This window comes from Neovison vison, chromosome 11 (genome assembly GCF_020171115.1).
Source record: "Neovison vison isolate M4711 chromosome 11, ASM_NN_V1, whole genome shotgun sequence".
In the NCBI taxonomy this organism is placed as follows: Eukaryota; Metazoa; Chordata; class Mammalia; order Carnivora; family Mustelidae; genus Neogale; species Neogale vison.
The window spans coordinates 107,224,768-107,249,767 of record NC_058101.1 but is presented as its reverse complement, the minus strand read 5'-3'; the positions used below and the strand labels follow the sequence as shown (position 1 = coordinate 107,249,767).

Below are 25,000 nucleotides of genomic sequence, written 5' to 3'. Positions count from 1 at the left end.
TTATTTTCCATCAATGTATGCAATCTCCATCAAGTCACTGACCATTGCTGGGTGTGAAGAGACCATTTCTCAGCTGGGCACAATTCCATCTTATGTACCTGTGGGCAGGGGACTGACTAGAAGGACTTTCCAATCTTGACACCTACTTATGACTCTATAGCATTGCCTTTACCACCTTCATATGCTTTGAAAACTAACATGGATGGAAACAAGTTTTTATACTAAGAAAGGCTTTCCTTTTTTCCTTAAATATACTTTCACTTGGAAATTTTGGAGCTGTTTTTACTTCTTCCCACAGAGACGTCAGATAGAAAAAAAAAAAAATCAAGAGACTTCAGATAGAAAAAAAAAATCAAGAAAAAAAAGTCAGTAAATGTGAAGTATGATAAACAAGCAAGTGATTCTGCAGAAGTCCTAGTGGACTTCCGATCTTCACGTGGTCTTTTGCTGCCACAAGACATCCTTCCAGCCACACAGACCTTCCTGGGCCTCAAAACTGATGACCTGGTTTCCATCCAAGAATCTTTGCACCTGCTTCTCTTTGTCTTAAACACTCTTAACTCTGAGTTTTCGTGAAGGTCACCCCCACACTTCCTACTCAAATGCTATTATTCAGAAAGTTCTTTGTTGGCCACCCACTAAAATAAGTGCCTCATGTCCCACTTGCTATCCGCCTTTTTCTCTTCATGGTATGTAATCAATGCTTTACGTGTATAGTTATTACTGAATGAGTGAGTGAGTCCTGGAAATTCAGTCAGGAATAGAAAGCATTAGTGCACAGGCAGCCTCGTTCATTAGGCTGTAAGGAGCAACAGTGCCCTATTTTCAGCCTTAACATGACTCTTCAAGATCTGGCTGGTCAGCACGGAGCTATTATTGACTTTGATTTGGTGTCTTTAAGAAAGGACGAGATTGCCTTTCATCTTTTTCACAGCTCCCTGCTTTTGGCAACAAGCTAATTGGTTATTCTTTAGTGACTCTACCAGGAATAGACTAGCAACAGCCAGAGGAGAAATCAGAAGAGCCCACGCAGCTACTCTAGGAAGAAGAGTTGAGATAAAAATTTGGCAAAAATTTGGTTATGAATCATACAACATGGAAATGGTCTGTTTTGCAAGGTATATCTATTTATCCTTGTTAATGGGGAATTGTGAATTGACCATATACTCCTCACATACAAATAATGTCATATTTCAAGGCAATTTGTTGAAGAGAAATATATTACTTTGTCTTACCAAAGTAGATAAAAGAATTTAAATAAAGTGCAGTTAGTTCTCTTCAAGAAAACATTTGTTTTTACAATGTAGGATTAATAATAACATGGTTCATGATCTATTTAAAAATAACCACTGCATGGGAATTGAAATATTAAATAACTATTAAATAACTATTTTTCTCTCAATGACTTATTAGAATAACAGAGTCACATGAACAAGCTCAATGATTAATGTTCATTTCCTAGAAATTCTAGTGAAATGCACCTGATAAATTCATCTTTTACCACAGAACCAAAATGAAACATAAAATGAATTATAACAGCGTTCCTATTTTACTACAACTTCAACCTATCATGAAATAAATTTTCTAAAGTCCAGCAGGAAATGGTGTTAAAATGTGAAAAAGCCTTATTAGAGGCTTTCTCTAAGGAAATAATTTAGAATATTTCAATTTGACTAAGAAAGTAAGAAACAAACAATCCCATTTAAAAGAAAAAAAAAACAACTAAGAAAAAGCAAATATTTTCTAGTAAAATACTTATATTACCAGATTACAGTATTAAAATGTTTATCGAAAGACACATAATCACATTCAAAACAGAAACACCAGAACGATGATCCCACCTGAGAACGGAGAACACTCGGGCCATTTTGCCTATTGCTCGGATCTTGTTTCTTATCACCTCCTTCCGGGCTGCGGCTGTTGCTCCTATATTTTAAAAAAGAGAGGGTTAAGTAGTCAGTGACCTTTTATCTAACTGTAATTATTTTACAAGTTTACAGTAAGCAAAACCACCTCCCTCCCCCAACAGTGGATTTACCTCAGAATTAATTTTAAAAACCTATACATCTGGCTATTAATACTTGGATGTGGCCCTTAAGAGGTCCCCAAAATGCCAAAGCACAACTTTCGAGATTTCCAAGGAGAGGTGGGTAAAGAGAAAAATCACGGAGCTGATCAGGTTGGTTCTCATGCGTCCCTTTTTGTTTTTACAGAGAGAGTATGTATTGGCAAAAAAGAATCAAGTGAGTCACCAGGATTTTCTACTCATTTCTGGACTCCATGCTGAGAAGACTACTTTCTTAGGAAACTCCTTTTTCGAAAGTTCTCCCTTGAAGTGAAGGGAGTCTCAACTCCCTAAGTTCCCTGAAACCTCATGTATGTCATTTAGTGGCCATAAAAACATTTCTTTTAGGACTTGATACTCTTCCATCTTCTGCTGGTTCACATGTTCTAGAGGGGAAAATGGAGAACTACAGCATTGGGTTTAGTGAGAGATGGTGGCACGGTCTGTACTTTAGTACTTATGTAAAAGTTACACACAGGTCTGTCTGAGTAACTTCTACCACTTACTGTATTTTCCAAATGAAAAAAAAAATCAATCTATGCAGGTTATTGTTACTTGTAAACATTTTTATCATGTTTTAAAAATAATACTATATGATCTTTAGTGAACCTATTTCATTTTTTATTAAATTCCCAAAGCATGTCTGCAGAAGTGCAGATCACAGAAAAACATCTCTCTAAGATTTTTATAATCCAAGGTAAAGGGCCTCAGATAGCCTTATTATACATTATATGGGACTTTGTAGGAAGTGTTAACACAAGATTGTTTTTCTAGTTCTACTGCCACCAACAGAAATACAACAAAATATTCCTTTCAGTTAATATCAGAAATGTTCTTAATCCAAATGAACAATTTATTAAGTCGGCTAATTTTTTTAGAGATTGCAGCCCACCAGTGCTAATTGGTACAAGTTTTGGTCTTTTAATCTGAGATAAGGACAAGCTTTCTGACCTTTTTGGATGGAAAGAGTTCCGGTTTTTCCTCTCAGCAAGTTTTTTTTTTTTTTTTTTTTTTTAATTTTAAAAAGACCTTTTATTTACTTATTTGAGAGAGAGAGAATGAGAGAGAGCACACGAGAGAGGAGTGGGTCAGAGGGAGAAGCAGACTCCCAGCTGAGTGGGGAGCCCATTGCAGGGCTTGATCCTAGGAATCCAGGATCATGACCTGAGCCAAAGGCAGTTGCCCAACTGAGCCACCCAGGAACCTCAGGTTCTTCACAGGCTTTTAAGAATGTGATTTAGAATCCTTTTCCTTGTTTGATGAGAGTCAAATAATTAATCACCACCCTAACATTTCTGTAAGAAGGAAAACCCACATCAACACACACAATTTTGAACTGTCCGGATAAAAAACAAACAAACAAAAACAAAACCCAAACCTCTGCTTTTCTCTCCCCCAAGGAAAAGGAAAACACAATGGGCCACTTCCTTCTCCTGAGGGGGGTAGTGCGCCAGAAGAGCTATGAGGGCACACCCACCTCACCTCCGGGTGTTCCCCAGAAGGTGCGTACCAGCGAGGTGGCTTCTTCCCCTTGTCTCTCTAACCTGAACACAGCCCATATTTTTGACCATTTCTTTCTCCCTTGTGGCAATCCCAGCATGGCGGGTATCTCCCAACATACTGACTGGCCGGACTTATTAGCAGCAGCTATTCTGCCTGCAGACGAGTAGAGGAAGTTTCAATGCATGAGAGAAAAAAACACTCTCCAATCCAGTTTTTCTAATGATTAAGTGGAACCATGGATTCTCATTTGCTAGGTTCCTTGAATTACATGCTGTTGGCCAGAACAGTTGAGAAGAAAACAGTGTGTGGCCGGATCCCTGCCTCGAAATTTATCCTGGGTTTCTAATGATATTTACTACCTATGATTTGTAATTATGAATCTTTATCCAATAAATCCTGTCCTAGAGACCATTTAAAAGTCTGACGTTCCTGTGCTTGCATTTTAGGTAATTTATGATCAAGAGACTACTAAGAAACATTTGTTAAATAAAGAAAAAAGTGGGATCGCAATTAGTCTCCTTAAGGTAGCCTTCTTTCTAATCTATATATTTTCTGTTATTCCATTAAATTCTGTTTTGGGTCTAACACCATGCTATTCTTGCTCTATAGTTAGTATTTCCAGTGTGTTTGACCCAGTCCACTCTGAGGTCATGGGATGCTAAGTCAGGGAAAAGATTCTGACCCTCTCCAACACACAGTATGGCCAGATCATAAATCCATCCAAAAGACACAAAGAATGTAAAATGTGGGTGAGGTCCAAAAGTGGTGACTATATTTAGAAGCACGGTAAGGAGAGCAGCAAGAAGGAGCAGCTAGAAATAAAACTGTATATTTTTAAGAGAAATGAGAAAGGCAAAACATAAAATAAATGAAAAATATATAAGAAGGATAATCTCCAAGAAATTTTTCAGTAAAGGCCTTGTAAAAACCACAACCAGAGCAAAGGAAAATAAGAAACTAGTCAGAAAGGGAGGGAAAGAAATTGTATGGAGCTGTCCTTTTCAGCTCAGTATCAACTGATTCTCAGAAAAATGCTCAAATGGATTCTGAATTTGAAATGTAAAATCAACATTCTGATAGAGCCAGTCTGTCCTTCCTTATTTTTTTTTTCAGATCAAATGACCTACTGAAGTGCATGCAACAGATTATTCTACTTTATGTACTCATAGGTGTACTCCGAAAAAATGATGATTCACAGCACGTTACAATATTTTTATTTATTTATTTATTTATTTATTTATTTTACATCAGAGAGAGCATAAACAAAAGGTGCAGCAGGCAAGGGAGAAGCAGACTCCCCACTGAGCAAGGAGCCCTAAGCAGGGTCGATCTCAGGACCCTGAGATCATGACTTGAGCTGAAGGCAGCTGCTGAACTGACTGAGCCACCCAGGCGCCCTGACAACACTTTTCTTAATGAAGAACGGTTGTCTCTTTTTAAATGTCTCAATTACACAGGTAAAAAGTTTACTACTCCTTTTATAAAATTAGAATACATTTACTCAAAAAATAAAATATAACCTAATTGTAGACAGTGTGAAGAGACATTCAAAATGAGTATCTCTTAAGTTAGAAATTGCCTTCAATATTTTCCAAATATTCAAAATCAAAATGAAACTAATGCCACACTTGGATAACCTCACCAAAATTTGAAATACTCAAATAATGTTTGTTCCATTGCAATCCCTCACAGTCTGTATTCTATAGCGGGATCAAAGAAAAAGCTTGTTTTTCAGAATTTTACTAGTTGCAACATGCAAACACAATGTCACAGTCAACATACTTCCTCTCTTTAAGTCCTGGAAATGACTACATTAGCTCAAATTAAAATCAAGCAAATAAAATAATGGAGGAACAGAAAATTCCTTTTACATTAAAACTGAAGTGACTATTTTTCACTGAAAAGAACAAAACATTTTAACCTACAAGTCCATACGGAAAGGCAACATTTCATATGTTAAAAAAAAAGAAATAGTCATTTTAAGTAAATTTCATTTTGTATTTCCATTCGGGTAATTATCACTTCTTTTTTGAGCCCGTCTCTCTCTGTCTTCAACTTTTAAGTTCTAATCTTCTTTTATGCCTGGGGTCTGATGCTACTATATCCAGAATCCAGGCAAACCTGCACACTCAATTGCCCTCAAAGTGGAAGAGGCTACTGTAGAGACCAAGGAAATCTTTAAAGATCTGCTTTTAACATGTGTCCTTTCTGACCTTAACTTAGCCCCTTGCTGACTTCTCATGACTTTGAAAGGCATCCACGCCAAATGGCTTGCTGAGTGAGTGTGGCATCCCTGCAGGGCGGATTGCAGCCTCTAAGGGGACCGGGAAAGTGCAGCAGCCTCACTGCAGGGAGGAGCCAACTGCTAGGGGGAAGAGAGATTCTCAGCACATGGGCTTTCTGCCACACATCACACGTGCTCTGTCATCCAGCTCACAGCTCCAGCCTGCTGAGGTACTGCTGCAAACCCCTCCGTGTTAACTGAATTAGACTATGTGGGAAGTGCTAGATAGAATACGATACCACCCAAATCATTTCTTCATTAAGTGTGCTTGTGAATCTTATCCCGTATACCTGCCACGTGCTAAATGCCAGCAACAGAAATATGAAGGATGCGGGATCTCCGCTGGAGGAAATCACGGGAATGACAACAAGAGAGTGGGACAAATCAAGTGATAGTAGCAGTGGTATGCCCAAGCTGGCTCGAGTCCACTAGTGAGAGTGAGAGTAGACTGAGTGCATCTCTCTCTTTTTGTCTTTAAGATTTTATTTATTTAAGAGAGAGAGACAGCACGAGCTAGGGGAGGTCTAAAGGGAGAGAATCTCAAACAGCCCTCCCTCTGAGCATGGAGCCCAATACAGGCTCCATCCCAGGACCCTGAGATCACGATCAGAGCTGAAATCAAGAATCAGACACTTAACTGAATGAGCCACCAGGTGACCCTGGGCATATCTCTTCTCAACCTCATGCCGGCAGCCTGACATCAGTAGCAGGGAAGAGAATATATACTGTGGAAATCTGCAAATGCCACAGACTAGGGCCATTTCCCCCTGGAGGATGAGTTGTTAAAGGCACACCAGCATGCCATTGATAGCAGGTACTAACTGCCTTGAGGCATGAGAAAAAAACTTCACTGAAATCATAATAGTTAAAGGATCTTGAAGGATAAGCAAGAGCAAAAGAGCAAGGAGAATGAGTATTCTCTGTAGAAGGAAGAAAATTTGCAAACTTTTGGAGGCCACAACAATCCATGTTATATTCAGTGGTGGGTGAGAAGTCTTATGTGGATGGAGATATGCTGGGGTGAGGACAGGTGAGAGAAGCAGGAGCTGCCTGGACCAACCTGTAAAGGCGTGAGCACGTAAGTACACTCAGGCAAGAAGTTTACTTACTAGCATACTCGTACGAGCATACTTACGTACTAGCATAGTAGAGATTAACAGAACATACCCTGTCATGTATCTACCAAAGAAAGAAAGAGATGGACTGATGGATAGATGGATGGATAGAACCGATGGAGAGCAGAGAGGTAGATACGTAAAAGTAAATATAATCAAATGTTAATTGTAGACTATAAGTGATGAGTACATGGATATTGACCACTCAATTATTTCAACATTCTTGTATATTTAAAATATTTTAATAATAAAATGTCAAAAAAGCAAAACTATATTTGCAAGAAACTTGGTTTTGAGGGAAGGGAGAGAAGCTTTTGAGAAGAGAGGTGTCTCCATCCTGCCCTTTATGTTATAAGGAGGATGCATGAGCTGGCCAAAGGAAGCAATAAAGGAAAGTTCTCAGTGTGGCTACATACACCCCATCCCTCCTCAGCTCCCAGAGAACATTGACCCAGTAAGGTTTTGTTTTATATGTCCAATTCAATGGATTCTAATTGCTTTCAATGCCTTTTGGTAATTGTAAGAAATGAAGATGATGAGCTACTTAAAACTTTTATACTCAGATGTCTTGTAAAATAGGAACATTTTCAGATTATTAGAATGTGAAAAATCTTCTTTTCCAAAAAAGCAGAGAAAAGTGAGGTGTTTACTTTTTAATGTGAATGGTAGCAGAAATTCTCCACCTCATTATTTTAAGTGGCCTCAATTTTTGCTATTATTTAGGCTTCTTTCTTAAAATGCCTTTTAATACGAGTATATTCATAGCATATATTATTAAATAAAATATATTTTATACAAAAGTACGCATATACACTAACATTTTGCACTTCTTTTTTTTCCAAAAAAGATATTTTAAGAACTATATATTGCTGGTAAGCTTCAAATCTCTACCTTTTTAATTAGAATCTAAGAAACTAATAGAGAAAAGTTACCACTTTTCCAAATTTGTTAACAAAATTGATCTCTGTAGGAAACTTACTCTCTTTGAAATTAAAATTCTATCATAGTTCATTATTATTAAGCAGAGTTTAGATGTACCCCCAGATTGTATTTTTCATCAAAAAGAGCAATTATTGAATTTGAATAAAGGCTAGTGATGGAATTAAGCATAAGATGTTGAGATAAAAAATATCTTTTGTTGTGTTATACTAAAGACAAAAATTAGTTAGGTTTCCATCCAAAATTAGCACCTTGAAATACAAGATATCATACAAAGAAGAGTCTTCAGATGCCCCTTAAAAACCTTGCATAACTGCACTTTTTTACAGATGATAATGATAACACTATAAGTACACAGGCTATCTTATTTAGGAGAACACATGTCCCCATAAGGCTATGAATCCAAATCATGTGCCATAATCCCTAAACCTTACTCTTTGTCTTTTGTTTCCCTGGCCTACTATAGTAATAAATCTTGAGCTTCTACATGCCAACAAAGTGATGCTATCTGTAAGTTACATAGACATCCACCTGGTTTCGCCCTTGGCTATGAGCTTGTCAAGTGCTTTACAACATCTGCCCACACCGTCAGGCATTTGAATCCCTGGATTTAGGGATAGCACCATCAACACTGAGTAACTGTGTTCACTATGACAGACTGACTTTAAAACTGTGGCTTTTACATTTTTTACTCATGCATCTATTAAAGACTATCCTCCAAAGTATACTATCCCCACCGCTAAATTTAAATAGTTGTAAATAATAGATATTTCCATTTTTAAAATGACTGTATTACCTTTTTTTTTAAACTAATGGCATATAAATGTCACAACAATTTCATCCCATCATCACCCATTTAAAGAAAAAAAAGTCCACGAACAAGATACTCACTGACATGTAGAAATCTTGAGTCCTATTTCTCTTTGAAATTGTATTTCCATTTCCATTTCTCTGATTTTACTCTAGTGAATTATATATTTATACTTTAAAATAGTTTTATGACTACACTGTACTTTATTATCAAAAATATGTTTCAAAATCCAAGTTAACTGTATTTTTTATTTTTTAAAAATATTTTATTTATTTATTTTTGAGAGAGAGAACACACAAGCAGTAGGGAGAGGCAGGCAGAGGGAGAGGGAGAAGTAGGCTCCCTGCCGAGCAAGGAGCCCAACATGGGACTCAATTCCAGGACCCCAAGATCATGACCTGAGCTGATGGCAAATGCTTAACTGACTGAGCCACCCAGGTGCCCCTGAGTTAAATGTATTTTTAAAAAATTTCCTGACACAATGAAGCCCTAAGTGTTCAAAAATTCCTTTGTAATCAAGATCACAATTATTAGTAGTATATAAATGAGCTAGATAGCATAAATCTATGATAAGTATTTAAAAATATGTTAAAATCATAGAAATAAAGTTTTATAGGAATGCATCCCTTAGTGACAAAGATGGGGGACGGTTATGTCACCTTGCAAGGAGACTTCTAGACACTGAGTCTTCAGCATTTCTCTGTTGGTACCCAGTACTAAACATGTCAAGGCAAGGTTCACAGTGGTGATGTCTCTGGAGACCTATGCCTTTCTGTTAAAGTGGGAGAAGGACAATTGAGAAAGAAGAGGTGGAAAAGGAGAAGCTATAATGAGGCCTGCATTCTCCAGCTCAGGAGAGTTTTTGGAAGGAGGACATCTGTAAGCTGAAGATGAGAAAATGGATTCCCTTGAAACTCCCCTTGAGACGTCCACGGGTAACCCCAGTAGTACAAATGTTCTAGCATGAAGACTGCTACTCTATCAAGAAAGCGATCGCTCAGTTTCTAGGGTTGATGGCTGCCAGAAGAGCTCCTTGACTAGCCATACTTGGAGATCTGTACTGCTCAAGCACTTGACAAAAGTTCAAGTTAAATCTAGCCCAAAGAGATTGTTAGGTGCTGGCCCTCATCAAACAGCTCTCCCTCTGCTTACGTAGGTTACTCTGTGAGGTAGGAAAACACCCTCTGGATCACAGATTTAAATATATTCTGTAAAACTTCATCTCTTTGAAGATCATAACCTAAAATGTTTGGAATACTTTTTGATTTTGTTTTTCATTCTACCATATGACATATACATAGGTGATAAAATTGGAATATAATGGTTATTCACTCCAATTCACTCCAAACCACATATTCTCAATTTTTTCCCATATGTTTTTTAGTTCAACTAAAATCTCAGCATGTAAGAGACCCTGCAATAGTGTGATATTTGGCATAAGATGATTCTGTCTCATATCCCATTTTGAAAGGAACAGAAGATCCTTTAAAATATATATATATATTTTTAAATAAAAAGCCTCTCTTATGTAATGGATTCCAAGAAAGGCCAGTAGAGCCTAGACTGTTTTTTCCCCACTTTTCTTGTCATAAATCATAAATGAATTATCTGGATAGGAAATCTTAAAAATGTACAGACTACTCCCAAATGTCAAGTAACTGTCATTATTTGATTATCCTGCATAATTAAAAGTTACTTCTGTTTACAAGTTTTAATTTGATTCCACGGACTTTTGTTCTCTGAGACATTTTGTCCCATCTGTTCAGGGACTACTCAGAAGAATTGCGGAAATTGGCTATACACATAAATCTAACTTGGGTAAAAATTAAAAGATCTCAGAGTACATTGGAGAATTTCTATTGATTTTTCGAGAAACTATCACATAGTCAAACTATACCTTACAAAGAACATTTGAGTTGATTTATACTTACCAAAGTAGAAACTAATGGGATTTCACATGCCAGGTCAGACTGGCCTCTTTATCATGACAGAAACACATCAAATTTGTAAACTGACAAGTCAAAATCAAAGCAAAATGAAATGAAATAATAAATGCCGAGTTAATAATTTAGACTTCTTGGCTATGGGAGAAACAATCATAATGCCTGGAGGTCCAAGCTATCCAGGATTGTTCTGTGTATAGGTGAGGATGTAACGGTTCAAAAAGGTATTTATTAAGGACCTCATTGTGCCTGTATGCTAAATGCCAAAAGGATGCATGCACTAGAAGGAAATTCTGGACCTTTATGAATTTATGCATTCATCAAATGTTAGAACTACATTTAAACTATCCAAACTAAATTTATCTCTGAAATGATACAAATCAAGGGGGGAAATGGACAGTGTAAAATATATTTCATGGTCCTACGTGTCATATGCTAGATAGAAAATGAACTGAGCACCATCTGACAGCACAATAAAAAAACAGGCCAAGAGAAGTAAGGCAACTCGTTGGTCTGACAGTGGAGATCCCCCCATCCCCACCGCCGGCCACGTCCCACCTGGAGGCACGGGCCTGTATTGAGCTTATCTGAAACAAAGCCACTCAAAGGTCTTCTGGCGCTCTTCAAGACCTAGGTGGGTGTTTTGCCAGCACATGGGGGATGCAATGATGTTTTTCCCAAGAATGAGAATAAAGAAATGAGCATTGGGTTGTGGCCTATGATCAGTACACAGGCATGTACAGGAGACTTAAGTGAGACTTAAACAACACCTACAGATATTATTATCTTATCAGAGGAAGGGGAGACACCAAATCAAAAATGTGCTGGTGGGCCACAGAGGCAGAGTACAGAAGAGAAGTTGAGGCAAACATCTGAAATGTCTAGGGAAGTTCTGTCCAGGGAGCAAAGGCTTCAAGGGTTTTGGCCTTAGTGCAAGGCTTCGGATCATGAATAGCAGGCTCGTTCACTTCTCTGAAGACCTGAAGATACTGGCAAGTGGGAGGTAGAAGGGAACCATGGTGAAGAATTTTGGTTGGGCATAAAAGACCTAGGTTGGAGCTTCAGCAATTCCGTTCACTAGTTGTGCTGTCCTGGGCAGGTGACTAGGTTTCTAGTCTAGGTTGTATAAAGTCAAGAAGGTTCAAAGTGCTTTATTTGCATTATTTCATATAACCTTCAGAACAACCACTAGAGGAAGTACTATTAGTCTCCACCGTCCTTAGCATGATTCTGGGGAATAGAGATGGTAATTTGCCTAAAGTTAATAGCTGAAAAGTGCTGACCCAGAGCCAAAATCCATTACAGTAGCAGGTTGACTGATCCACTTCATAGGTGGGTTGAAGAATTAAATAAGTAATGTGTTCATTCACTCCCAACATTTAACAAATGTGTCCCCAATACCATGTTACCTGCTAGAGCACTTAGCACAGAGCTTTGGTACATGAGAAGTACTCAGTAGTATTTGCAATTATTATTAAGAAGAAAGAAATGCTTGTGGAGAGGTAGACATTCCAATTCCTCTAACACTCACACTTCTCACTGTAGATTAAAAGATTGTGTGATCTTTGTTAATATCAAGCTCCCCAAGTTGGGACCTCAGTTTTATTTTGTGCCAACCAGGCTAAAGGCTGGGCCCCATATGATGGCACATTTACTAGGGGAAAATGCTGGCAGCCAGGATGCTGCTGGTTTCACTTTTCAAGGAAAAAAAAAAAAGAAAGAAAGAAAGAGGAAGGAAGGAAGGAGGCAGGGAAGGAAAAGGGTTAGGGGAAGGGAAGGGAAAAGAAACACTTCCAAAAGGTGGGCTGACAAAATATAATCAAGATGTCTATTTCTATGCTGAGAAAAAGTGGAAGAAAAGTTTTATAGTAAAAGTATAGTAAAAGTTTTATAAGTAAAGAGGAAGACCAAAAACAGACTATACTCATAGAAAAATATTTTTAAAATCTAGATTTTCTGAGCACTTATTTCACTTTTTTATAGACTCATTATCTATATGAGTCTCATTATCTATATGAGTCTTTTATAGACTCATTATCAGAGATCAAATGATTATTATCAAAAGAATGTTTTACAAACGTTGGACTCACAACAACTCTGTCTGCAGTTGTTAATTAGCTAATAATTATTCTCATATAAGTACTTCAGGTAGACAACTTGGACCCATAAAATGGCTTAGTACAAAGAGAATCATGAAAGCTCTGCCAAAAATACAAGACGAATTATCTTTTCTTATGGTATCACTTTCCAGCAAGCTTCCATTACCACTCTAGTCCCTTTTGTGAAGAATGCCTCTCTCACATGCAAATTACCTTAACCTCGTTTGTGAGAAGTGATGTTTTTCTAAAGTATAGACATATACACAAAATCTTTGCCTTCATTGAGGAAAAAGAGCTTTCTACTTCAATTCCTTTCAAATAAAGAATGTATTCAGGTTTCTTTCTCAAATTTTCAAATTTCTTTCTCAAATACATTCAGTTGAAATGTATGCTTAGATACGCAATAGCTAATGTTTAGTGTAAGTTGGCCAATGTCACCACTAGTTGGAGGAAGGCTTAAATACTACAAAATTAATGACTTTTAAACCTGGGTATAAATACTGTACATGTGTAAAATACATGTATCTCTGAAAATGCAACATAAAATTTGAGAGTATTATCTTACTGTAAGCATAATATTCTAGCCAATGGTGGACATGATCCAACCAAATACCAATAATGATATGGCTGTTTTTTTCATGTTTACTTTGTTTTGCAAAGTCTGGCTTCTTCGTAATGTGAAAATCCGGCTAGGTAATAAAGAAGCATATTTGTGCAAAACCATGGTAGTACAATATGAAGGGAAAGCAATACTTTCAATGTCTGTGTTGTTGTATCATTTTAATTAGCAACTTAAAAGGACTTTAATTGTTGCAACTAAATATGATAAGCTAGACTTGACGATACTGATTACAAAATGATGGCTACCCAGGCACCTTGTATGATAGTCAAGGCCCCAAAACACCAATAGCCATAAATACGATGGGAATTTCTAGTCTACTATGTAGGAAATCCCTGTGTATTTTTTTACACATGTTTCAATTTTAATGATATATTGGATATAAACTATTTGCTTCCTTTTTATGGTATAACCATGATAAAAAAACAAAAGTAGTTACCTTACTATAAATGGTACAGAGTACAAGGGATACATTTATTGTGACAAAAATGGCTTACACTCTACATTATAGACCAAAATATTAAGTAACTGAAAAAAAACAACACTAAACTCTATGGTAATTCATAAAATCCTGAGGAAAAAATAACAAAACCTTTTATAAAATACTGAATATTTTTTCTTTCTATGTATGTCTTTCCTTTCTCCAATTACCTCACTCAAACTCAAATATTATAAAAAAGATAAGAGAACTTAACACTGGTCAACAGTCAACTAAAACTCATCTTTTCATATCATTTCCTGGAAAACTTACATGGATTTCTCACATGGCTGTACATCCAAATGCAGTAATATACATAAGGTGTTTTTCTTTTCCTTGTCAGAAGTAAAAGACAAGAAAGACTCCTCTAAATTTTCTCCTTGAGTTATCAAATATTTTGTCCCAATGCATGCTCCCTCCCCCAACCCTTTCAAGCCTCTGTAAGACAAAATACTTAAAATCCATTTCTTGCTGCCTGAGTCTCTCAGCTCAACGAAGGCAGAAACCATGTGTTTGCCTGCATATACAGAAAAAGACATTCCATAAAGGAGTATTTTTATAGAGAACTAAAAATATATAAAATAAAATAAAAATATGATATGAAAATTGAGGTACTCTGAATTTTATTTTTTGGCCCTTTGCCAATGATTGCTATGTTCTTTTTTAGCTAGTATAAATACCACAGCTACCATAAACATCTCTTTTCAATAATCTGATATCTGACAAGCATAGTGATGTCCTAATATTTCATATTTTGGCCAGACTTACATCTCACAGTAATTTTTCTGCATTTGGCGTAAATATTTTTAACAGCTGCTGCCTGAACCGGTATACAATCCTGGTCCTTTCTACTTGATCTCTCCTTCTTTCTCCTTCTCTCCTTTGTCTTTTTTCCCCCAGCTTCAACAAGGGTTAATTTAAAAGATTAGTCTGCAATTTTCTAATCTTACCCTTTTATGTCAGCAACTTTAGAGGCCAATAGAGTCGATTGTGACATTTAATTCCAAGCCTCTATCACCAGCCCAGATTTTGTTCCCAATTTCCAGGACTCCACTTCCAAACCTCGCTTAGACATTTCCAGAGCTATGTGTGTCCCTTTTACTTAAACTCATTTCTCCTGAAACTTGTGTGTTTTTCCATAAATGTTCCCATCCTCCTAGACCCCTAGGCCTAAACCACCCAAATCAGTTTTTCTTTCCTTTGCCCCCTTGATTTATAGCTCTAAATCCTTGGACTGTTCTTTAAAATAACTCACTTTGTTTTATTCTTAACACTATCATTGTTTTGATTTGGTCACCTAAACTTTTAGGTACCTTATCAAGTTCCTAAATTATATTCCTACTCATCCTTTGTTCATTTTGCAAGCATGTTTCCAAGCTTACCAACTTCAGGTTATGTGAAAATGTTGACAGAACAAGAATCCTATCACCCTGTGTTCCTTGAAGCTATTTATTTATTTATTTATTTACTTATTTACTTATTTATTATATCTAAATGTTTCTATTTTCGGGCCTCCTGGGTGGTGCAAGCTGGATAAGAGGCTTGATTTCAGCTCAGGTCATAAACTCAGGGTCCTGGGATCAAGCTCCATGTCAGACTCCACACTCAGAGGGGAGTCTACTTGACGAGTCTCTCTCTCCCTTTCCTTCTGCCCTTCCCCCTGCTCTCTCTCTTTCTCTCTCTCTCAAATAAATAAATCTTTAAATGTTTCTATTTTATTTTTAATGCTTCTAGGTAAACTTTGGGGTCTTTATAATTTTTTTTAAGATTTTTATTTCTTTATTTGAGAGAGAGAGAGAGAGACAGAGACAGCAGGATCTGAGGGAGGAAGCAGAGAGAGAGGGAGAAGCAGATTCCCTGCTGAGCAGGGAGCCAGATGTGGGGCTCCATCTCAGGACCCTGAGATCATGACCCCAGCTAAAGTTAGATGATTGACTGATTAAGCCATCCAGGCACCCCTCAATGTTTCTATTTTTTATATTAAAACTTAATATTCCCCTTACCCCAAACTGTCAATTATTATAGGACATACATCTTTTTTTTTTTTCAGATATTATGAGATGCACAGAAATGACAATAACTGCAGCCATAAGAGATACTCTAGGTTAATGGCTCTTGGCATATGTGTTGCTGCCAGATGCCAAGGGCAGAAGAAGGGAGTTTTTAAGATGAAATTTTGTCTCAAACGTTCATCATGGCAACTAAACACAGTTTTGATAGAAAATAATATAACCAAACCTTTATAGAGGTATTCTTCAGGGACCAATCAAGTGCCATGTTAGTGCCACTAATTCCCAACTTCACCCTTCAAAATGTTGGAAATGGCTTTTTTAAGTTAGACTAAAAGAAGTGGGGAGACACTCTGGAACCTATGATATTTCATATCAAGAATTACCTAATAATTCAAAGCAGATGATGGGAGATAATTTTCTTGTATAAATTTAGATGGTTTCATAGAGGTTTGCAAAAAAACTGCTCTGATCCCATATTCAGTGACTGGTCTGTGGTTAATATTAGGATAACGCAAAAATGTGGATAAAGGATAAGAGTTCCACCATGTGGTTTGCTCTTTAGATGAAAGCAGAGGAATAAATTCTAATTTAATATTAAGTCTTTCCAGTGCAGCCTGAAACTATATTTGGCTTGAAATGTCTTCATTTTATTATTCTTTTCTTTCCTTTCTTATTCTACAGGATTTCAGTTTCACCTTCACTGTTCTGTCGTAGCAAGACTTGCCACATAACATAGTCTCAAACATAACTTGTGTATGTGTGTATGTATGTGTGTACACACACATACACAAACACATACATGTGATCTCAGAGTCTACGATTTTAGGACTTAAAAGAAATATCCAAATAAATAAATATTTCTAACTCATGAAACTGTTATTAGGTTTCTAATGCTTATCACTATTCCAGATGTTCTTATTGTAATAATGAACAAGAAAGAAATCTTTGAAATGATGCAGTTTGCTTGACTTCTGTCAGCTCTCCCCCCATCCCAATTTTGGGATAACTTTCTAATCTTTGGTCTGAAATGAGTCTTCTTCATTAATGAGAATTAACTACCCAAAAGAAATACATCTATTTGGATTTCTTTTTTCTCTAAAATGGTCTGGTGAATAACAACCCCAAATTGAAACCAGACTATAATTTTATCATCCAAAATCAGAAGTAGAAACAGGAAAGAAAGACCCCAATATATATAAATTAGATCCTCAAACGACATGCATTGGTATTAAACAGTTTCAAAACTTTACAAGATAATACAAGTTTTTATTTTCAACATAAAAGAACCACAGACCAATTTAAAATAGCAACCTTGTTCTAGATAGGCTATCAAACTCCTTTATTTGTAAGGCAGACACTAAGGAGAAGAAATTCATGGCGTGATTTCTACTTAGCAAAGACTAGAGGAGCCAGGAGTTAATTGTCTGCTCAGCTACAACAAAATCCTGAATACAATGAATCACATAACTTCTTGGAGTAAACTAAAATTAAAGGGATAGAATGAAACTGTTTTATTTGCCATTTATTTGACTTTCATGGCTAAATGGTGCAAAAAAAACTACTTTCTTATTTTATAGTATATTTAAACAGAACAAACTATATTATGTTTAACTGTTGTTTCTTCACAGCAACAAAAAGGCATCACACTGTTTCAAAGAAAAAGATTTTAAGCATTGTAATCACAGTTTGTAGAAAGTTCAAGAGTCTGAGAACAAGGCAGACATTACTTTGAATCCAGGCTCTACTACTTCACTAGCTGTGTGACCCTACACTTTACCTTCACCTCATCCAGTCTCAATCACTTCAAATGTAAAAGAGGGATAATCATAGCATCTATATCAACAGGTTGTTTTGAGAAGGAGATAATATAAATCACTTAGTAAATGTAGTTAAAAATAATGACCATTAATAATTATGAATTTTGTTGCTCAGAAGGGTAAAATTAGTAAGGAGTGAATATATATATAAAGGACTTAGAATAATGCCTGACACATAGTGTCAGATGCTGTTATCGCCATCGTTAAATGGTAAAGGGGAGCTGATGGAATGTGAAGGAAAACCAAAACTCATCCCATAACTTCCATTCCTCTAGGAAATGAAAAGAATCCCTACTTGCTATAGACTTTATAGACACTAAGGAGTCAATCTAATAAGACAAAAAGATAGTCATGGATTGTAGAGATTATCATTACTACCTTTGACTTTGCAGTTGACATTGAATATGGAACAAAATATTAAGAAGAACTTGATAAATAACTCATGAAGAAATACTACATCTCTCCAACCCCACCCTTAGAATTAGCAGCCCTTTAAGGAAGAGGCTCAGTCAATTGCTTTGCAGTCTTCTGATTCCTGCTTTCCACCTCTGCAGTCAATAAGCCTGGAAGCCTGGTAGGCAGAGCAGAGGGCCCGACCCTAGAGAAAGAGAGACTACAGGCTGCATGTGGGAGGGACTGGGAGGAATGGGATACTTTCTCCTAAGGTTGAAAATAATATTGCACCCCTCACTCCAAAAGAAGAAACTTCGATATACATTCTCAATAAACGATAATCTCAGACAGTCAGAGTTCTGGAAAGTTTTCCAACTTGTACTTTGAGTACCTTTAAAGAAATTCATAGTTTTTGCATCATGTTACACAAGACACTAAAGAACATTTCTGAGTATTTACTTCAAAATGCATAATGTCCTAAGTTCAACATACTTTTAATTAAAATTTTTATTTCTATTTTCTTTTTGTTTTCTTTAGAGGGCCTAATTATAAGATGTGAGCTTAAAGATCAGTTAGTGGTCATAGCTCTTTCTCTGCATGACCGACTAAAGATTTAAGCACAGTAGAGTGAAATTTCAGTGGTCTGCTTAGAAACAAACAAAAAAATGTCCAAATCTCTTGAAAGACATGTACTCCATAATTGGAATTAACAGACTTAAAAGCAATTGCAGATAAGTAACTGGATGATGACTGAAAGTAATTATTCTAAAGCAGAGTAAGTCACAAAATATACCCTTTCATGTAAGTGACCAAGAGGGTGGCTAAAGAGAACTTTTGCTGACCTAAGCACTGAGTTAGTCTTGGTAATGTTTAATGGCAGGAAACACCTGTACTGTTGAAATGTACAGGCATTTTAGCTGCATTGCTTAGTACACACTAGGTGCTTAATAGATATTTGCTGAGTGAATGGATTAATGTATAATTATAGTCTACTTATTATAAACATCTTATTACAGCTCTACTACGCAGTACTATTTATTCTTTATGTTACATTTTTATCACATTGTTTATATTATAAATATTGGCCAATGAACCTGACTGCAATAGATTCGTTAACAGAGGCACATGACTGTATTAATGCTAATTAATCTTTCTTTTGAGAAATAAAAGGACCATAGGGAAAGACATTTATTGAAAAGCGTGTGTTGACTTTTAAGATTTACGTTCTGCCAGGGTGGTATTCTTTCTTTAGAAGAAAAATCTGTCATGATAAAAATATTATCTCTTGAATGATATCACTGTCCCTGGAAGAGTTATCAGTAGCGAACTGTGGCTATAGCATATGAAACATCTAAAACCTGGATCAAGCATAAAATATCCATTGAACTATTAGATATTTCAAAATATATGAATATATTAATATAGTTACTGAAGTAAGTTCTTACAACTACTTGTTAGCTAATTCTAACCTAGTAAATATTCATGTATATTTATACATATTATATATATTACTTTCTCTCTTTCCTTATAATATACATACCCTTGCAATGTGATCTATGACTAAAGAATAGGCTATGGAGACAAGTAATGAAGCTGGGAGAAGTTATAGAAAGGAGAAAAACCGGGAAAGGATAGGCCCAACTTGATACTCCACATTTACCTAAGTTTATAGACTCAATTCATATGAGCACAGGAGTACTTCTATTTTACTTTTGCCTGAAGCATTAGTATCTTGCACTTGTAGATGTGACCTGCATTAAATCCAAGTAAACATTACATCATGCTGTTTAGATTCTAACTTTCAGAAAGGACCACATTCAGTTTTCATTTGACTTAAGTGCAGTTTTAAAAGGGAAACATGTGGCAGGGGGGTGGGAGGTTGGGGTACCAGGTGGTGGGTATTATAGAGGGCACGGATTGCATGGAGCACTGGCTGTGGTGAAAAAATAATGAATACTGTTTTTCTGAAAATAAATAAATTGGGAAAAAAAAAAGATAGTCAAAACTTAAAAAAAAAAAAAAAAGGGAAACATGTTGGGGCGCCTGGGTAGCTCAGCTGTTAAGCGTCTGCCTTCGGCTCAGGTCAGGCTCCCTGCTCAGCCCGAAGCCTGCTTCTCCTTCTCCCCCTCCCCCTGCTTATATTCCCTCTCTCGCTGTCTCTCTCTCTCTGTCAAATAAATAAATAAAATCTTTAAAGAAAAAAAAAGGAAACATGTTATCAGTTTAAATTTCCATAATATCTAATTTCTGCTGCCACATTCACTCTTCAATTTATAATCTGTCTTATTGCATTGATATTTTCTGTTTATGCATCAGTCTCTCTATCCAGACTACGACTTGATGAAGTCTCCGGCATCTTGGCATCCTAAGTATCCTACAAAAAGTAGGTCCTTATTCATGTTTACGGAAATATGGTTTGCTCTCACACTCTCTTCTTCCAACTACATTTTGGTTAGGTTGCACTGATTTTGGGGTGCCATGGTAAGTGCCACAGCAATTTTTTCTCTCCATCTTTCACGTGATGGGTCTTCATCTCTTACAGAAGTAGGATACTCTTCAAGGGTAACAGAACACCAAATAGTATCTTAAACAACAATACAAAAGCGACATAGCTTATTTGTTACTTATTACCGGTAGAAAAAAAAAATACTCGTATTGACATGAATATCAACATATCAATGTGTAAATATCTTCTTTTATCATAAACATCAAAATATGAATAGCTGACAGGAACAACTTCACTAAAGGCACTCTTCGAAAGTTACGTAGTAAATGGTAACGTCTGCTACGGGGTTGAATTTTTCTTTTTGTTAAGGGGCCAAAAAAGTCCCTTAGCAATGTGAGCTATTGAAAGATGGTTATTGAAATAGTTCACTGTTTTCAGGGTAATGGGAAAATTATTTCATGGTGTATGTGTGTGTGTGTGTGTGTGTATGTACTTCTTCAAAGCAAATGGAAAATATAGTACCTTCTATTCTCACTACTATGTTATAATTTAACATAAGCTTAATCTTAGAGACTTGCTCTTTGGGTTACCTAGGAGACACCATGTGATTACCTGGCAAACAGCATTAGCACATAGGCTCAAGTCTCTTACCATCAAATCCATCTTCTTCTGACCCCAGTTCATCATCTGAGCAGATGTTGAGGACATTTACCAGCATCTCGGTCACTAAAAAGGAAAAAAATAAAAGCAAAAATGCTCAGATTTTTTTATTATAACCTTAATGATTACTCTGGCATTATTAATGAGCAAGCTTAGCAATAACATTTCTTACCTGTATTGTATAGAGAATCTCCTGCAAGATAGTTTCTATAAAATTCAGATCATTAAAGATAACCAGCTTTGTGATTCTACACAGACTTTATGTTTATAAAAGTATTAGCTCGTGTCTATGAAATCGTATGATAACATTTAACTAGCCATAGGTCAACAGACAATGGACAACCAAATATGTGGCTGCATATTTGCAACCATATGTCTATGAAAGAGGAAAGGGGCTATTTCTGAATTTTTACTTGTTGTACAATGAGGCTACGAGATGTAGACCACATTGCGACCTTCTGTTTTGCAGGAACTCAATGAATGCTAGATCTCTTTTTAAATCTTTTTAATCCCCCAGAGAACCCAGCACAGTGATAGGCATGTAGTTCTGTGTTTAATAAAAAATGCTGATTGAGGGACTAATATATTTGAGGTAGTTTCGGGGATACTAATTTAAAAAATAAATGAATTGATACATCACGAAATTTTATTTTCAAAAGGCCTTAATAATAAAACTTAGGTAAGTTTAACAAGAAATTCAGTTGGCTAAATTGATGACAATAAAACTGCATGAAAGCGTTGTCACAGAAATTAGTACTGCATCACTTTTACACTATAAGATGCATGTTGTTTACATTTAACCGTTTCTAAAATTAGGTTGGTTTCTATCATGAAGGTGAAAAGAAACTTGCCCACTATTTCCTCAAGAGGCACTCTTTGAAATCCATGTTCTTCTAGAGTGGAAGACATATGATAAAGAGTAAGACACCGGTGTAGTCTACACTAATCCATAGTTTCAGTTTAATTATCAAAAGTGAATTACGTACTCAAATACATGAATAGGTTCTTTTATAACAGATGTTCAAAATCTGAGCATTTAATGGCAACAACCCAACTGCAGGGTGTTCAAAGGGTGCCCAACAGTTATCAGGATTCACACTGCTTCTGTTTCCTGAAAAGCCAACAGAGGACAGTAACACATGCCGTGTTATGATCAGGGCGGGAATGTGGTGACATGGGTAGTGCTGGGAATACTTATCAGAGACTCTCGAAATTGATTCTTGACTTATTTTGGTGTCTGAAAGAAAGATTTATTCGCTGACCAATCATAACTTCTGGGTTATATATGCCCATTGTAGGGCATTTAAAGGAAAACCCCCCCACAAGCATTATCAAAAAATAAATATTACATTAATATATTACATATACTTATTAATATAAATAAATATTTTTAAAAACGTGTAGATTTTCTCTACAACCCTCCGAGGGGATGCTGAAACATGTGCAAACTCTTACCTTTATTCTGATGTCTATTTACCTGCTCTAGTGCTGTGTGCCAAGATGCACAATGAATGACCTGGTCTGTCCGAAGGCCTCCTGACCTAAACACTCAGGCTCAATGGGTGCCAGCCTATCCTTGAAATTTTTGTTGAGGTTTAGATCAAAATAGAAAACAAAACAAAGGGAGAAGGAAGGAAGGAAGGAAGGAAGGAAGGAAGGAAGGAAGGAAAAGCAAGCCAATTCCTCTGAAAAACTGGGACAAGTTAATAATTACAACTTTTAAATGTAAATTTGTCTCCTTTGGTAAACACTGATGGTCTCTCTATTTGTCATAAACCATATTTTTGTTGTATATATTGTCTTTCAAATTATTATAGCCATTGATCACTATCATACTATGATTATTATCAACATCAGAAGCGTGAGAAAGACATAGCTATCGTAACCTTTTAATTTGACAGGGAGTTTGTAAAATAAAATAGCACTTTTGAATTAATACAAAGGGTTAAGGAGAAAAAGGAGCCATTATTACAGCTTGAAGCCAGTTAAAACTATATATCTGTTACTTTTAAAAGATTTTATTTACTTGACAGAGAGAGATCACAAGTAGGCAGAGGCAGGCAGAGAGAGAGGAAGGGAAGCAGGCTCCCTGCCGAGCAGAGAGCCCGATGTGGGACTTGATCCCAGGACCCTGAGATCATGACCTGAGCTGAAGGCAGTGGCTTTAACCCACTGAGCCACTCAGGTGCCCTATCTGTTACTTTTAAAAGGGTTCTATTGTTCCAACGAGATGATACAAATACTCCTGGTATTTTTCATCGCTTTTGCTTCCTCTTATTTCAGTCATTGCATTTTGTGAACAGGGTATATACGGTGACATACTTTCAAATCATTTCTCTCATGTTGCAGCTCATGAATTGTTTTGGTTAGAAGAGTCCCCATCTCTTCCCCTTCCTTCTTGTATGATTACATGAAGAACATCTCAAGATTCCCCAACACACCTTTTTCCCCAACAAATGGCAGGGACCAAGTGAAAACATCCATGAAATTGGGAAGCCAGTATGGGTGAGGAGAACAGTTGAACTGCCTGATATTCATGACGTTGTTCTCATACTTCAATACTGCAGCTGGAAACAACAAACACAAGGGCATTAGCTTCACATGCACATATTTCTGCTTCCCCACGTGGCTTTAGTTGATCCAGAGAATTCAACTGTGTGACTCAAGTTCCAAACATCAAGACAAGTAGCTTCATCAGTCACAAATGTTTATACCATTGGGAATTAAACTATACTCAGTAGAATATGTAACTGCACAATATATGAATGCTAATATGAAATGGCATTACAATTTGGCAAATATTTATATAAGATGGTTAATCAAAAGTCTGTCAGGAATTGGTCAAGCCCCTCTCACATCCAAGAACATGGTAGTCGTATTTAACATCTAATGAGCCTAACAAAAGTGTAGTATAGCTAAATTAGTTTGACAATTTAATAATCTCCACAAATATTTGAACAGAATTTACTTCTACGCTTAAAGAAAAAAGAAAACCACACATTTCCCAGTAGAACTCACAATGGTTGTACGCAGTAGTTTAAATTAGATTGCATTCTTGACTTAATAAAATAAAGTGTCTGGATTGAATCCTGCACAAAATTTTATACTGGTATCTGACTTCACCCTTGACTTCTGAAAAGAATGAACCACCTATGACTGAGGAAAATGAATCTCCCCCTGAATTTCACTCTGCTTTGCATGGTGTTTGTAGCTTAGATACACAGTTACATAGAAAGTTATGGTTGCCGAGATCCTAAGAACATCCCTAGTCGCACTTGCAACCTGATTCAGAAATTCATTCTATAACAATCCTGATACAAGTTTAGTAGGTCTCTGTGAGTTCTCTCTCTCTTTACCTTCTTTCCTTCTTCCTTCCTTCTTCCTACCTTTCTTCTTACCTCCCCCCCCCTTTCTTATTTCATTTTTAAGTAATCTCTGCAGCAAACATGGAGCTCGAACTTACAACCCCAAGATCAGGAGTTGCATGCTCTGCTGACTGAGCCAGCAAGGAACCCCTCTGTGAGTACTTTTTTTTTTTTTTTTAGTTGAACTTTTTCCTAATCTGGAGCTTTAATCAATCAGGAGCCCCATATAATTTCCCACATTTTTTTTCAGCCTTATAGAGGTATAATTGAGATATAATAAATGGTAATGTATTGAAAGTATACAACATAATGATCTGATTTATGTGTATATTGTGAAACGGCTCCCACAGTTGAGTTAATGAACACATCCATCACCTCACTTAGTTATCGTGTGTGTGTGTGTGTGTGTGTGTGAGAGAGAGAGAGAGACAGAGAGACAGAGAGACAGAGA

The 25,000-nt window shown here is 36.5% G+C and overlaps 1 protein-coding gene across 2 annotated transcripts in view; it reads right to left on the bottom strand.

Annotated features, from left to right (window-relative positions):
* PPP3CA (protein phosphatase 3 catalytic subunit alpha) overlaps positions 1–25,000 on the bottom strand; it is a 325,304-nt gene that overhangs the window by 13,849 nt on the left and 286,455 nt on the right. For both annotated transcript variants that reach the window (XM_044224402.1, XM_044224401.1), the window contains exons 9-11: positions 23,626–23,751; positions 21,176–21,250; positions 1,842–1,926 (exon numbers count right to left, since the gene is read on the bottom strand). In XM_044224402.1, coding sequence (XP_044080337.1) covers positions 1,842–1,926; positions 21,176–21,250; positions 23,626–23,751 — 286 coding nt within the window. The remainder of the gene's footprint in view (positions 1–1,841; positions 1,927–21,175; positions 21,251–23,625; positions 23,752–25,000) is intronic.